Raw genomic sequence first — 14,327 nt, 5'->3', positions numbered from 1 at the left:
TGATCCCAGGGTCATGAGATTGAGCCCTGAGTTGAGCTCCCACTCAGGGTGGAGTCTGCTTAAGACCGTCTCTTTACCCCTCTTTCCCTCTCCCTGCTCATGCATGCTTTCTCTCTCCCTAAAAAAAAAAAAAAAAAAAAAAAAAAAAAAAAAAAAAAAAAAAAAGGGGAAAGGAAAAAAGCACAATTTGTACATTTCTTATTAACACTCAGCTGAATGCATGGCAGTTTTTAAAGAACGAGAAAAGGCTATGCAGATAGTTTAATTTTGTTACAGGAATAAACAAATGGAGGCTCTTAACAGCCTGAAACAGCCACACAAGCATGCAGAATTTGATCAGTGAAGAAAGAACAGGGTATTTAATCAGTTAGCTTAGGTAAAATTATTATCTACTGTCTCCAAATGTACCTGGGATTTGTTCTAACTAGGCATGGTAGGACATACAGACACAGAAATGATTTTCAGAATGGAAGAAGGTATTACTCCAGTCCTTAGAAACAGGAGGCATGGCGTGGCGTGTAGGGCCCCATGGGGAAGCACCACCGTGAAACAGGAAGTAGAGGAGGGGGAAAGCATGGCCCTGAGTCTTTATTGAGGTTCTCATGGGTAGGACAAGCCAGGCTGGGTAGGTACGCTGAGCAAAGCTTGGATTGGATAGTTTGAATGATTTTAGCGGACTCTGGGATATAGTCAGTAGGACTCAACAGCTGCTACTCCTTCTGGGTGAAATCTACGGTTCCATTCCTGAAAGCTGTCGATGTTTTGTTTACTCGGAAAAGAAGAAAAAGGCCTCCACTCACGTGAAGGAGAGCAGCACAGCAGGGAGCATAGACTACACGTCCCAGTGGACCTCAGGCTGGGTGGGCAGGACTTTGGCGTGGAATCGAACCCAAATCTGTTTACCTGATGCACAGCAAAGCCAATCACTGGGACATCAGGTATGCAGGAGGAAAATAGGAACTGCACTCTTGAAGTTTTATCTTTTTTAAAAAACATTTAAAATGTTTTATTTATTTCTGAGAGAGAGAGAGGCAGTGTGAGCAGGGGAGGGTCAGAGAGAGAGAGACACACAGAACCCGAAGCAGGCTCCGGGCTCTGAGCTAGCTGTCAGCACAGAGCCTGACGCGGGGCTTGAACCCATGAACCATGAGATCATGACCTGAGCCGAAGTTGGAAGCTCAACCGACTGAGCCACCCAGGTGCCCCTTGAAGTTTTATCTTTATAACTCTTCCCACTTTCTTGTCTTCCTCAGAACACTATCCCTGTTTCTACTTGAATCTGTGTCTCCTGAATTGCAATTATAATTGCCAAAGAGGAGTCTATTTTTTTTGGTCAGTGAATTCTTTCTTGTCCAACAAATTATATTCCAAATTTTTCCTCTCTTAGCCTGAAAAGTATATACTCTGATCCTATTTATTGTATTTAAGCTAAAAACTGCAAACATGTATTTAATACATTTGAGTTGTGGAAATTAGTAATGGGAAGCCCCACTCAGATGGAGTCAGGACGTTTCCAGAGGGGGGCTTCCGCTGTCTCCCACTTGTAGTCAATTGAAGACCCAAAAGGAAGAGATGGACTTGACCTTACCTGAACTAGACCTTGCAAATTGATACCACTCTACTACTCCAGCTAAAGGTAGAAACACTTTCATCATCCCCTCAGGCGACAGCTCAGCCAATGAAAAGGAACCACACTATGAATTCCCAGTTTACTACAAGGGACTTGTAGGTCATAAGAGCCTTCCCAACTTTCTTCTTTTCTCCCAGCAAAATTGTGTCTCCCCTTTGGTCCCCAGACATACCTACGGTTTTGCTGCTGCTTATTTGTCCTGGATCCCGATTCTTTTTCCCATCATTTGCTGGCAAAATAACTGCCAGCTTCTATTTTAAGGTTAACAGAATTATAAATACATTTTCTTCTCATTTAGAAATATAAGGGATTTAGAACATTAAGCAAATAGCCTTCTCTCAGTGGGTGTCTGAAGGAATACATGGGAATTCCATTTCATTTTAACTTCATATGGGGATACATTCACATTTTACATAGATAATGAACATTTATTCTATTCAAAAGATGCATGTCTCTCTCAATCCTCATTCTTTCTCTCGTTGCAGACCTTTCATCTGAGATCAACCTTTTTTGAATTTTTAAAAATGTTTATTTATTTTTGAGGAAGAGAGAGACAGATAGAGTGTGAGAGGTAAGGGGCAGAGAGAGAGAGAGAGAGGGAGACATAGAATCCAAAACAGGCTCCAGGCTCCAAGCTGTCAGCACAGAGCTGGTCACGGGTGTCGAACTGACAGACCATGAGATGAAGTCGGTCTCTTAACCGACTGAGCCACCCAGGCGCCCCGAGATGAACCTTCTTTGGACTTGAATATTTTGCTTAGAATTTTGTCTGCGGGTTTGTTTTCCGTTAATCATTTTGGGCCTCAAATATTCTTATGTCACACTGACTTAAGAGATGTTTTTACTGTGTATAGAAGTTTAGTTCTGTGGCTGATTTTATGCACAGAAGCTGTTTTTGTTGCCCTCCTAACCGCCAGATGACATCTGGCAAATCGCCTTTCTCAGACATTTGTAAGATACCGAAACGGAATTGAATACATCTCTGTACACACAGTAAGAAATATCTTGTAAAAACGTACTAGACCTGTGTTCGTCACAATCACTGATTATACAGGCAGGAAAAAATGATTTCTGAGGCAACCAGAGACACAACATTGCCCACGTGCTTCAGCGGCGCCCGACATCCTCTCCCCGCTCCACATCCGGGCCCTGTCTGGAGTCTTGTCTTCTCTGGTTTCTGACCCAAAATGCTGAGGCTCGCAAAACTAACTCTACAGCTGCAGGCTACAAGAGCTAGCTTGCAGCGGTAAAAATCTGAGTGACATTAGCATACAGTGTCTCCATTTGAGTTTTTGGTAACAATTCCTGCCTAAAGAGTCCTGGAATAATACCTGCAAGCATTGCGTGTTCCGGACTACACTCATCGGAAATATGATAACGGCTCCTTTAAGGGAAAGCGAAGCTCCGCCTAGTTCTCAAGCGGACGCAATTTCTAAGCGCCGCCAGCTGCTTGGTGTTTTGATTCGAAGGTGGCGCGGATGCTCCTTTCCGGGGCGGCTGCTGCGCAAACTGAAACTACGTTACCCAGGAGTCTTCGCGGCACCGGGCCAATGAATGCCTGGGAAAGGGGCGTTTCCGTTGGTGCGGGTGAGGTCGGGGGGGGACTTCCGTTCCCTTCTGGAGAGGACATTTTGTTCGCTTTTGGATTAACCCATCGGGTCAGCCTCCAGCTCGCAGAGAGGTGACACGAGAGGGAAAACACGGGAGGAGGCGCTGCCTCCCTTGAGCGGAGGCGGGCCTTGAGGGTCGGGTCCTCGCACTCGTCGATCTTTGATGACACCTCCTCTCCCCGCGCCTTCCCGGGTCCGCAGGTTCGGGTGGCGGTGGCCGCACTGATGGACCCGGCGCAGGTGGGTGCTGCGCCCTCGGTCCCCCCCCCCCCCGCCATGACCTCCGTTTCTGAACCCGAGCTCGAATGAGGGCTGCCTCGGGTCTCTGCAGCTCAGGCCCCTGGGTCCAGACAGCAGGAGTGGCTGGGTCCCTCTTCTGTCAGCCGGTATGTGGGGGGTGGAAGGACGCTGCGGGGAGGGCCCAGCATGTGCGAAGGCTCGCAGGAGCGACGCAGCCGGAGCGTGCGGGCAACCTGGGGCGGTTGGCGTGTGAAAGGATCAAAGAGTGAAGAGTGACACGTGCAGTGACAGTCAGAGCGGCTCTGTCTTCATTCTGAGCGCCCCGGGAGCCATGGAAGGTTCTAAACCGGGAAAGGACGCGACCTGAAGGTTTTTAAAGTATTTCATAGACTGATTACGGAACAGCCTTGGGGTAGAGGTCAGGAGATGATGAGGACAGTGAGGCACAGACACAGACCTAGTCTGAGGTTAAACAGCTGTGAGGTGGCCTTGAGGACTGAGGCACAGAGAGTGGACAGTCAGCGCCAGGTCTTTGTGGCGGGGCAGGGGTACGGGGTAGCCATGAGCTTTCGGGACTCCTTCGCGCTTTCTTGTCTCTCACAGTCTCCTCTTCCCGCAGGTTCCGACGAATTCAGAAGTAGTTATGGACCCGGTACAGGTGAGGGAGGGGTGTCTGTGCTCTCGCCGATCCCACCCCGTCCACGCGGCCTCCCGGACTGTGGTGTCCGACAGCACTTTGCTATACTCTCCCAGCTCATGAGTCTGAGGACCCTGGAGAAATCCTCAGCCCAGCGTTTTAGGTCCCCGCCCAGGGCTATATGGAGGATTCCCATTTGGAGTAACTGTTAGAACGATGTTGGCACAGGAAACCAACATGGAGGAGAGCCTGAGACGTAAGGTTTCAAGAAACTACAGGTCTCCACCACGTGCGGTGGAAATCAGGAGCAGGTGGGCGGGAGTCTGGGCTGAAATGGCGCACTGACAGGCTGGGCCTCTGCTCTGAGGGTTGCACAGCCTTGGGGTAGGAACGGAGGAGGGAGGCGATCTGATCCAGGTTTTACGAGGCTCCCTCTGGATGCCAAGTGGAGAACAGCCTGTGTGGTGAGGGGACAGGGGGCTATGGTAGCGACGAGGGGACCAGCAGGAAGCTGTTCAGCACTCAGGTGAGCGGTGGTAACGGATGGGCCACAGGGGAGCTGTGCGGATGGGGGAAGTGTTGGGTCAGATTTCGTGAAGTGAGAGAGAAAGAGAATCCCAAGGCTTTAGGTCTTATCACCCAGAGGGTAGACGCTCCATCCCGAGATGGGCAAGTCGGTGATACATGTAACTCAGATTGGATTTCAGGATTTTATTTGTGGCCACGAGAAGAGTCTGAGATGTTCCAGAGAACGTTGAGTGGAGGTGTCAGGTGAGCTGCCGGAGACAGGCCTGGATTTCTGTGGAGGGCTTTAGGATGGAGACATCTAGGAAGAGACGATGGTGTGTAGGTGGGCCTAGGAGGAGGAATATACGCATCACCACAGCAGTGTGGTTAGTGAGCCAGGACGGCGCTGGTGGAGGCCAGTGGCTGGGTGGGGCCCAGAGTTGGGAGAGACCGTGTGATCCAAAAGAATAACGTGCATGTGGAAAGGAGTGTGGACTGATGGCTCCTGAGCCCTGGTACTGGGGACTTAGAGGACAAAGGTGAACCCAACTTTGGTTGTCTGGTAGCACGATGGTAGCAACCGTAAGAGCAGTAGGTGGCGGGAGGTGGGGGAGGGGAGTGCAGCCCCCCAGACCAGGCCCAGAGCTTCGATGGCGCCTCTCTGACCACCTGCCTCTTGTTGCTGTGGGCGGACACAGTAATCAGAGGGACTTTAGGAGAGAGCAGACACCTTTGGCCTCCAGTCCCTGTTACTGCCTCGGAGTCAAGGAATTCGGTAGGAAGGGATGCAAGAGGGAGATCTGTGGGGGCCCAGAAGCGTGTCCTTGCGAGGGCGGCTGCTCATGGACTTGGCTCTCCCCACTGTGGCAGGGGCAGGTGACCTTTGAGGACGTGGCCGTGTACTTCTCCCGGGAGGAGTGGGGGCTCCTTGATGAGGCTCAGAGGCTCCTGTACCGCGATGTGATGCTGGAGACCTTGGCACTTACGGCCTCACTGGGTAAGGCGCTCACCCCCACCCCAGTGTTCTGGACCGGGCTCTACCGCTCCCTGTTCTCCAAGGGCGGTCCGGCTCTTCCTGTGTCAGGTATTGTCCTCTCCCTGCCTGGGTACCTCTCTCCAGGCCCAGGCACCCCTGGGTCCCCGTGTCCACCCCTCTCCCCCTTTCCTCTGTTTCCAGTAGCCTTCCCACGTCCGGAATTGCCAGGATCAGTGTGGTCACTACTTGCTGAGACCCTTCCTGTAAGACCCTACCTTGAGGTTATTTTTATAATATTTAGTTTTCTTCTCTGAGTGGTGGGTTACCCAGACCAGTGCTGGCCGTTTACCTGTCTTGTCTAATCCTTAGGATATGAATCTTCCACGTCCCGCAAGGTTGCCTCACTGGACCTGGGCAGCAAGCCCTGGGTATCTGACTGGGCAGACCTCACTCCCGCCGGGACCAGAGAGGCTCAGGGTGGGCGTGGCCCTAGGGAGTGGGAGCTGGGAAGGATGTGGTGTCCGACTGACTTCTGGTCATGCCCTACTCTCTCTTCCCACACTCTTTCTGTCTTTACTTTCCCGTGTACACACTTGTCTTTGGCTTCAGGCTCTTCCCCGCCTCTGTCTCCGTATCTCACCTGTTCCTCTGCACTGCGCCCCAACATTGGTCTATACTTAGTGTGTTATGAGATGTGCACATACCCCGGATAGTCCGTAAATACCAATGGTAGCTATTCGGTAGACATGCCTTCTACACAGCTGTCACTATCCCCAGCAGCCAAAGCCTCACTGAAACCCTGAAACGCTCTTCCCGGCTTGTACCCCACATTTGTGTTCCCTCCGAGTCAGGGCCTCTTCTGTCCTCTGATCTTTAGAGCCCACTCCCGCTTAGCAGCCCTTTACTCATCCTGAGCTTGGGCCTCTTGTGACAGCGGTCCTGTAACCTTGATCTTAGTACTATTAGACACACACTTGTAATGAGGCTGCCATTCCCACCAGTTTGTGCTTCACCAGCATTTGTGTGCTTTCAGGTTGTTGGCACGGAACAGAGGGCCAGGAGACAGCTTTTGAGCAGAACATTTCTGTGGGAGTGTCACAGGTCAGGACTCCCAAGGCAGAACCTTCTACTCGGAAGGCCCGCCCCTGTGAGATGGGTGGCCCGCTCTTGAAAGACATTTTGCACCCGGCTAAGCACCAGGGAGCACACCCTGGGCAGAAACCATACATGTGTGGGGCGTGTGGGAAACAGTTCTGCTTCAGTGCAGACCCTCAGCACCAGAAGCAGCACAGTGGAGGGGAACCCTTCAGAGGGGACGAGGGCGGCACCTTACTTGTGAACAGCTGCCCTGCGGAAGCATTGGAGATGCCTTTTATGACAGGGAAGGGTTACAAGGACTTCCCAACTAGCTCAAGCCTTTTTCAGCACCATGCCCCTCATAGTAATTGGAAGCCAAACAGCAACACCAAATGTGTGGATGCCTTTCACAGCGGACAGAGGCATTACGAGTGCAGCGAATGTGGGAAGGTCTTCAGCCGCAAAGACTCACTTGTCCAGCACCAGAGAGTCCACACCGGAGAAAGGCCTTATGAGTGCAGCGAATGTGGGAAAACCTTCAGCCGCAAACCCATACTTGCTCAGCACCAGAGAATCCACACTGGAGAAATGCCATATGAGTGCGGCATATGTGGGAAAGTTTTCAATCATAGCTCCAACCTTATTGTTCACCAGAGGGTCCACACTGGAGCAAGGCCTTACAAGTGCAGTGAATGTGGGAAAGCCTACAGCCACAAGTCCACACTTGTTCAGCATGAGAGCATTCACACTGGAGAAAGGCCTTACGAGTGCAGCGAGTGTGGGAAATACTTTGGTCACAAATACAGACTCATTAAACACTGGAGCGTCCACACTGGGGCAAGGCCCTATGAGTGCATTGCATGCGGGAAGTTCTTCAGCCAGAGCTCTGACCTTATTGCACACCAGAGAGTTCACAATGGTGAAAAGCCCTATGTGTGCAGCGACTGTGGAAAAGCTTTTAGCCACAAACATGTACTTGTTCAGCACCATAGAATTCACACTGGAGAAAGGCCATATAAATGCAGTGAGTGCGGGAAGGCCTTCAGGCAAAGAGCTTCCCTCATCCGACATTGGAAAGTTCACACTGGAGAAAGGCCTTAGGATCGCAGGGAGTATACCATTTCCTTGTGCAACATAGCAACTGACACTAAAGAGCAGCTCTGAGATTAGTCTTCTGTGAGTAGCTGTCAGCTGGAAGTTGAACCTCATATGTTTAAACATCCACCCTGGGGAAGCTGTTCTGAGTAGGAAGCTTTCTGGAGCAATGTTGTACTTTATAGCCTGCCCAGTACCCTTGCCAGAATTCCATCCCCACCACGGTCTCTGAAGAAAAACCACCCATGTATGGAACGACAGAGCCCCACATTGTGCACGAGTCGCCCCAAAATGCTCTAATAGGCAGATCTCTGCTGCTCCGCCCTTTCCTAGAGGGAATCATCAGTAGCTAGAGCCCAGTAAAAATCCTCACTCCTTCCTGCCTTTGCCTCCACCAGCTGGCTTAAGCAAGGACATGACCCAGTTTTGGTCAGAAGCTCGCCAGCTTTGCTGTGCTGGCTGCTTGCAGAGAGGGTTTCCGTTTCTCACGGACTTTTGTTAGTCCCATTTTGCACTTGCGAGGGATTTGTCCAGCCTCCAAGTCACCTACTTTGGGAATTGCCTGTCTCACACTGTTCTGTGTTTGCAATCAATACCTTCGTTTTTCAACTACCTTCAATCTTGGGGATTCTCTTCACTTTGTGGTTGGTATTGAGAACAGAACTGAGCTCTGCCAGCATGAAGGGAGGAACAGCTTTTGCGAGAACTCCAAATATTGGGTCCCAGTGGTGGTAGCAGAATGCCAAAGAACAGCTCTCATGTTAGTTTTAGCCTAACTTGCGTCACTGCTCATCCTGTGAAAGAATACTCATCTTGGGGGGCCTGATCCTTTGGCCTGTATGCCAGGATTATTTGTGTGATCAAGGTCACTCTGGGTAGTAGGTGGTCGTGTCCGTCTCTGGTGCTTCTGGCAGCAGTTTGAATTGGTTCCCTTGTTCCAGAGGGATGTTTCATGTTCCGGTATTTTCTTGAGGGGAACTTGGCATCTTGGGAACTGCCAATCCCCCTGAAATCTATTATTAGTAGGAAGATGTCCCTGTCCCTTAAAAAGACTAGGTAGGAATCCTGATTGGTACCAGGACACTGATTAATAGGGAATTGGAAGCAATCTGTAGGGAATGTGACTCTTCGAAAGGTATATCCACATGTTTCCATCAGTATGGCTTTGATATGAGGGTTTATGGAAATTCTTGGGATTACCATATTTGTGTCTCGTATGGCTACAGTCACTGTCAGAGCAATCAACCTACGTTTTCTGCAATACACTGTACATATTTGTAGTATACAGTTCGATTACTTTTGATAACATGTTTGCACCTGTGATGCAAAGTTTTCTGATTTGCCTTCCAGTCCCTCTCCTTACCCATTCCCAGGCACCCCCCCCATCTTGCTGTCACTGCAGATTTCATTTCCTAGAATTTTATGTATATGGAAAAATAAATGTCTATAGATAACACTTTAATATCTGCTCTTGCATATATGGCTTTATTTAACTCTGCATAATTATTTTGTCATTCATTAGTCTTTTTCTAGAAGTGATGTGCTATCATTCCTGACTTATTCCATAGGTAATACAGACTAATCCTGGTATAAAGTAGACAATACAAGGAGGTAGGGATTTCTGAGAGAGTCTATTGCATGTTGGTTACTACAATCATAGTTTTTTTTTTCTTTATATTTTTAGTCTTTTAATGAATTACAATGGACTAATTTTCAAAAGCTAATAAACACCTTACGTTTCTACGGTGAGCCCCCTTTGGTCACGACATACATTTTTCTTTTACATATTGTATTTATTTGCTGTGTTTTTCTTAAAGATTTTTGCATCTATGTTCACAAGGAATGTTAGTCTCTAATTATCCCTGATGCCTGGGTTTACTTGGTACCCCCATAATGCTGGCTTTACACATTAGGTTGGTTAAGTGTTCCCTGACTTTTAACTTTCTGGAACAAAAGTTTTTGAAAAATTGGTATTGTTTCTTGTTTTGTAGAATTCCAACAGGGAATTAACCGGGCCTGTAGTTGATGGGAAGATTTACAACTACAGATTTAGTGTTTATAGTGGATATAGATCAAGAGAAGTTACCTTTTTTCCCTAGAGTTAGCATTGGTGATTTGTGTCATTCAAGGAGCTCCATTTAAGTAGTCAAACCTTTCAAACTATTCTTGTTATTTTAGTACCTGTGGAATCTTAACTGATGCCACCCCTCTTATTCCTATTAGCCTTCAAAATAAAACTGCCAGTTATTTTACCAGCAGAAAATGGGTTTATTTGGGAATAGCTCAGAATTGCAATCCAGGACAAGCAACTTTCGGCAAAACCATGGGTGAATCTAGAAAACAAAGATGTGGAATTCTTTTTTTATACAGGAAGGGGGAGGTTGGGAAGGCCTCCCGGCTGTTATAAACTAAAAGCCCATTGGAGTAAACTGCGAGTTGTAAGTATAGTGGCTTCTCATTGGCTGACTTGTCACTGTCTCTCATTGGCTGGGCTGTTGCAAGGAGAAAAAGAAATCTAACTTGGTCCTGGGGGATACTGAAGTTTTCACTTGCAAGGTCAATCTGTCCCTGTTGGGTCTGCAATTGACTAGTGGCAGGCATGAGAGCTCCCCCTGCTGGTCACCCGTCTCCATTCTAAATGAGGTTTCCTTTTATTAATTTTCACACCTGATACCGGTAATGTCTATACCTCTCTTTTTCTTGATCAAAGTTTATCAGTTTTATCATCATCTCTTTTTATATGCTTTTTTTTTTTGAGAGAGAGAGAGAGAGATCAGGGGAGGGGCAAAGAGGAGAGAGAACCCCAAGCAAGCCCCACACTGTCAGGGAAGAGGCCAACACAGGGCTCAATCCCACCAGTGAATGGGGAGGTCATAATGTTTAACCAGCCAAACCGCCCAGGCAGCCCAATTTTATTATCTTCTCAAAGCACTTAGTTGTACTGGTCTTTCTATTTCTTTTTTTTTTTTTTTCTTTCCATTTTGACCCCCCCCCCCCCCACCATTGCCTTTGATTGTTTTTGTTTTTTGGAGGAGTTTGATAGAATGCTAATTATGTATTCATTAAAAACTTGGTAGGGTTCATTGCAACACTTCCCAGCTAATTATATAAAATCGGTATTGCTCTGAAAGCAAAGCCAGGTAATAATAATGAAAACTATGAATCTATGTAAGCATAGATTCAAAAAAATTCATAACAAAATTTTAGGAAATTGCATCCCTGAAAATGTGAGATTTACCAGAATCTAGTGATTCTGGAAATGTGAAGTTGTTTTAACAATTTATAAAAGTAAATTAATATACATTAGCTAGAAAGTGTAGTAAATATGTCTGCTTTTTGTCCCAGGTTCCTGGCACAGGGATTTAAAAATCTAGGGATTTGTAATTCCTGAAGAGAGAGGAGAGATGGGAGTCTTTCCTTTTCTTTCTTTCTTTCTTTCTTTCTTTCTTTCTTTCTTTCTTCCTTCCTTCCTTCCTTTCTTCCTTTCTTCCTTTGTCTTTATTTTGAGAGAGAGCAAGGGAAGAACAAAGAGGGAGAGAAGGAATCCCAAGCAGATTCTGCGCTCTCAGTGCACAGCCCCATGTGGGGCCCAATCCCAGGAACTGTGAGATCGTGATCTGAGCCAAAACTAAGAGTCAGACACTTCAGCAGCTGAGCCGTCCAGGCGCCCCAGGAGGACTTTAGAAGCACCCCAGTGATAAGAGCATCTACCTGTGAGGCCCACGCATAGCTGTAGCCATGCACAGTGGTTTGCCTGTGAACATTCCAGGTGCTTTACAACACTTCACAGAAACTTTTATAAAATTGAGCAATAAGATTTCTCCTCCATGTTTGTTTTCCTGGGTTCATGGGCGACCTTATTCACCCGAGTGTTTTATTTTGCTTGTAGCTGTGATGTGACCGCCAGAAAACCGAGGTAGGCTTAGAAGCACCCGTGCGCTCACGAGTAAAGGCCCTGAGAAGCCCCAGGAGGAGGGAGGAATCCGGACTTGCAGGCTTCTCTCCGTGCCCCTGGGGAAAACCAAATCATCCAAACAGTAGCTAAGAATCCACCCACATGCCTCCCTCCCTCTCCCCAAACCACTCTAGGTCCACTAAGGCCCACTCCCTGCCCCCGAACGCTCCAGCAGAGCCTGTAACCCCCCCGACTCCGCTCCTGCCCCCTCCCATCTTCACACTGGGACTCCTGGCCCTTCTCAGCGGGCATTTCCAAGGTAGGTTTTCTGCTGTCGGCGTTTGGGCTGATGTGCTCCCACCATGTCCTCCGGTGTTTACACTCGGGATTCAAGCCTGGGTGAGTCTCCAGGGCGTGCACCCAGCTCCCCATTCTGACCACCAGCAGAGCATCCTCAGACCTGCAGGGATGGGGCTAGGATGGGGGAGGGGGTGGTTCTCTCCAAGCCACGTGGAAATCACCTGGTCGCCCTCAGCCCATGGGGATTGTGTGATGTGCGTGCATATCCGCACATCGGACTTCTGGGCGTCCCTGTGCCATGGCTGTCCCACAGGTCTCCCCGGAGTATCTGTGCATTTGTGTCCTCATGTCTGTGAGGGCGTGTCGCCACCTCCCTCTGTTGTCACAAGCCCCTGGTGCAAGCTGCGCGCGCTGGCCATGTGTCTCGTCCACTGCACGTCTTTTCTGCCATGGGCACGTATAAGGCGTGTGTGCGTGGGCTCGGTGCGCGGCGCCAGTGCGCCTCGCTTGTCATACAGCGTCCCCAGGGTGTATGTGTAGGGGCTTCCGGGTTCTGCTGAGGTGTCATAATCTCACGCTTGTCACACTCCCATGTATCTCCAGGAGTGTCACATTGCACAGCTGTCCCCCTGGAGTAGACCGGAAGTACCCATCTCACAAATACCTACTTTACAAGAAATACAGAGAGAGGTGAGTGGGAGTAAAACCAAATTCAGAAGAGGAAGCCTGTGCGCCCGGGTGGCTCAGTCGATCGAGCGTCTGACTTCGGCTCAGGTCAGGATCTCACAGTTCATGACTTTGAGCCCCTCATCAGGCTCTGCGCGGACAGCTCGGAGCTCGGAGCTTGGAGCCTTTTCAGATTGTGTCTCCCTCCCTCTCTCTGTCCCTCCCCCGCTGATGCTTGCTCTCTCTCTCCGTCTCTCTCTCAAAAGCAAATGAATCCACATTAAAATTCAGAAAACAAAAAACCAGTTTTCATTGGCACAAAAAAAGGGAAGAGACTTTCTTCCAATCTGCCCTTAGAGCACTTCCCTTGGCGAACTTCTAATGGCAAATCTTGTGAAAGGCTAATTAAGCCTCTCGCCAGCTTTACGAGTGTGTAAAAATGTGCCCGCGGGATTTTAATTGATGGAGGTGACTGAGTGACGACAAGAAAGGCTAATGCCTTTAAAAACCTCTTATTACTCGCAGCCCCCTGGAAATGAGGGGCACGACCACGCCTTGCAGGGCGCACGAAGCCAGGCACGTGCCGGGTCCGGAAGCAGGAAGAGAGGAGCCGGGGCTCCGCCAAGACGCAGTGGCCGCAAGGAGGTAGGTGGGGAGGAGCCTACCTGACTGGAGGCAAAATCTCACGTTGCACAGTTTGTTTTTAAAATCTATTTTTTAAAATGTTTTATTTATGTGTGTGTGTGTGTGTGAGAGAGAGAGAGAGCGAGGGAGCGAGAGCGAGCGAGAGCGAGAGCAGGGGAGAGTCAGAGAGAAAAGGAGACACAGAACCCAAGAGCAGCCTCCAGGCTCTGAGCTGTCAGCACAGAGTCCAACGCGGGGCTCGATCCCACGCACTGAGATAATGACCTGAGCCCAAGTCGGACGCTCAACCGACTGAGCCGCCCAGGCGCCCCTCCCGCCGTACAGTTTGTGAGTCTCAGGTGCTGCGGGAGGAGTTTGGGCGTCCAGGCGGCAGGCGGTGCTCCCTCGACGGCCGGAGATCCAGATCCGTCCGCTGACGTTCGCGCCGGTCGTCGGCGCCATCGGGTGGCCCCTCTTAGACTTTCTGCCCTCCGGAGCTCCGGCGAAACCGACAGGGGTGGGATTCGGCCGCAGTGCCCGACGCAGAGTTCCAGGAGGCCGGCGACGCTGGCCAGGATTGTCCCGGTCTCGCCGGCGCGTCGCCGCGCATCCGTTCGCTGGAGACTGGATCCGCACTTCTATTGGGGAGCGGCTCGTAGGCCCTCCCGGGGGGTGGACCGTCTCCGCCTGCGGGAACCGAGTGCGGCCCCGCGGGGGAACGGGAGAGGGTGCCCCGCGCCCAGATGCCGGCCCGCTTCGGAGCAGCAGACCGGCCCGGGGCCTGCGGGGAGGCCGGTAAGGTGCCCAAGGCCCGGCCGCCGCTCCGCGTGGGCTCCGGTGGTCGGAGGCGCCTCCGCTTAAGTTCTCCCAAATCCCAACCGAGAGCCGTGGGTGCACCGGCCGCGCCCCCACCCCCGCGGGGGGCCGGACTGCGGCGGCACTTGTCCCTGCGTGGGGTCCTGCGCTGGTGTTTCCGGGGTCTGCTCCGGAGGTGAGGACCGGCACGGAGCGTGCGAGGTGGCGGGGATAAGGTGCCCGAGGCCTGCGCGAGGTCCCCCCGGGGCTCGGCG

At 50.3% G+C, this 14,327-nt stretch overlaps 1 protein-coding gene across 3 annotated transcripts; it reads left to right on the top strand.

The window, feature by feature from the left end:
- The first annotated feature begins 3,269 nt into the window (after positions 1–3,269).
- On the top strand, positions 3,270–9,234 carry ZNF772 (zinc finger protein 772). 3 transcript variants are annotated; one of them, XM_077757027.1, is made up of 4 exons: positions 3,270–3,480; positions 4,100–4,138; positions 5,495–5,621; positions 6,634–9,234. In XM_077757027.1, the coding sequence occupies exons 1-4, from the start codon at positions 3,466–3,468 to the stop codon at positions 7,776–7,778; spliced, it is 1,326 nt and encodes a 441-aa protein (XP_077613153.1). In that variant the 5' UTR covers positions 3,270–3,465; the 3' UTR covers positions 7,779–9,234. The 3 variants fall into 3 exon arrangements, with proteins under 3 accessions (XP_077613153.1, XP_077613154.1, XP_077613152.1); XM_077757028.1 differs by lacking the exon at positions 3,270–3,480 and adding an exon at positions 5,970–6,077; XM_077757026.1 differs by lacking the exon at positions 3,270–3,480 and having other exon boundaries at positions 4,101–5,621.
- Positions 9,235–14,327: the final 5,093 nt, after the last annotated feature.

This window comes from Crocuta crocuta, unplaced genomic scaffold, assembly GCF_008692635.1.
Source record: "Crocuta crocuta isolate KB4526 unplaced genomic scaffold, BGI_CrCroc_1.0 scaffold142, whole genome shotgun sequence".
Classification (NCBI taxonomy): Eukaryota; Metazoa; Chordata; class Mammalia; order Carnivora; family Hyaenidae; genus Crocuta; species Crocuta crocuta.
This window is presented reverse-complemented; position numbering and strand designations above follow the sequence as displayed.

Excerpts from the sequence above, each read along its gene's own strand:
- ZNF772 (XM_077757026.1), top strand. The coding sequence starts at position 5,195 with ATGGTAGCAACCGTAAGAGCAGTAGGTGGCGGGAGGTGGGGGAGGGGA. Across the intron at positions 5,622-6,633 it reads GGCACTTACGGCCTCACTGG|GTTGTTGGCACGGAACAGAG; the intron begins GTAAGGCGCTCA and ends GTGTGCTTTCAG.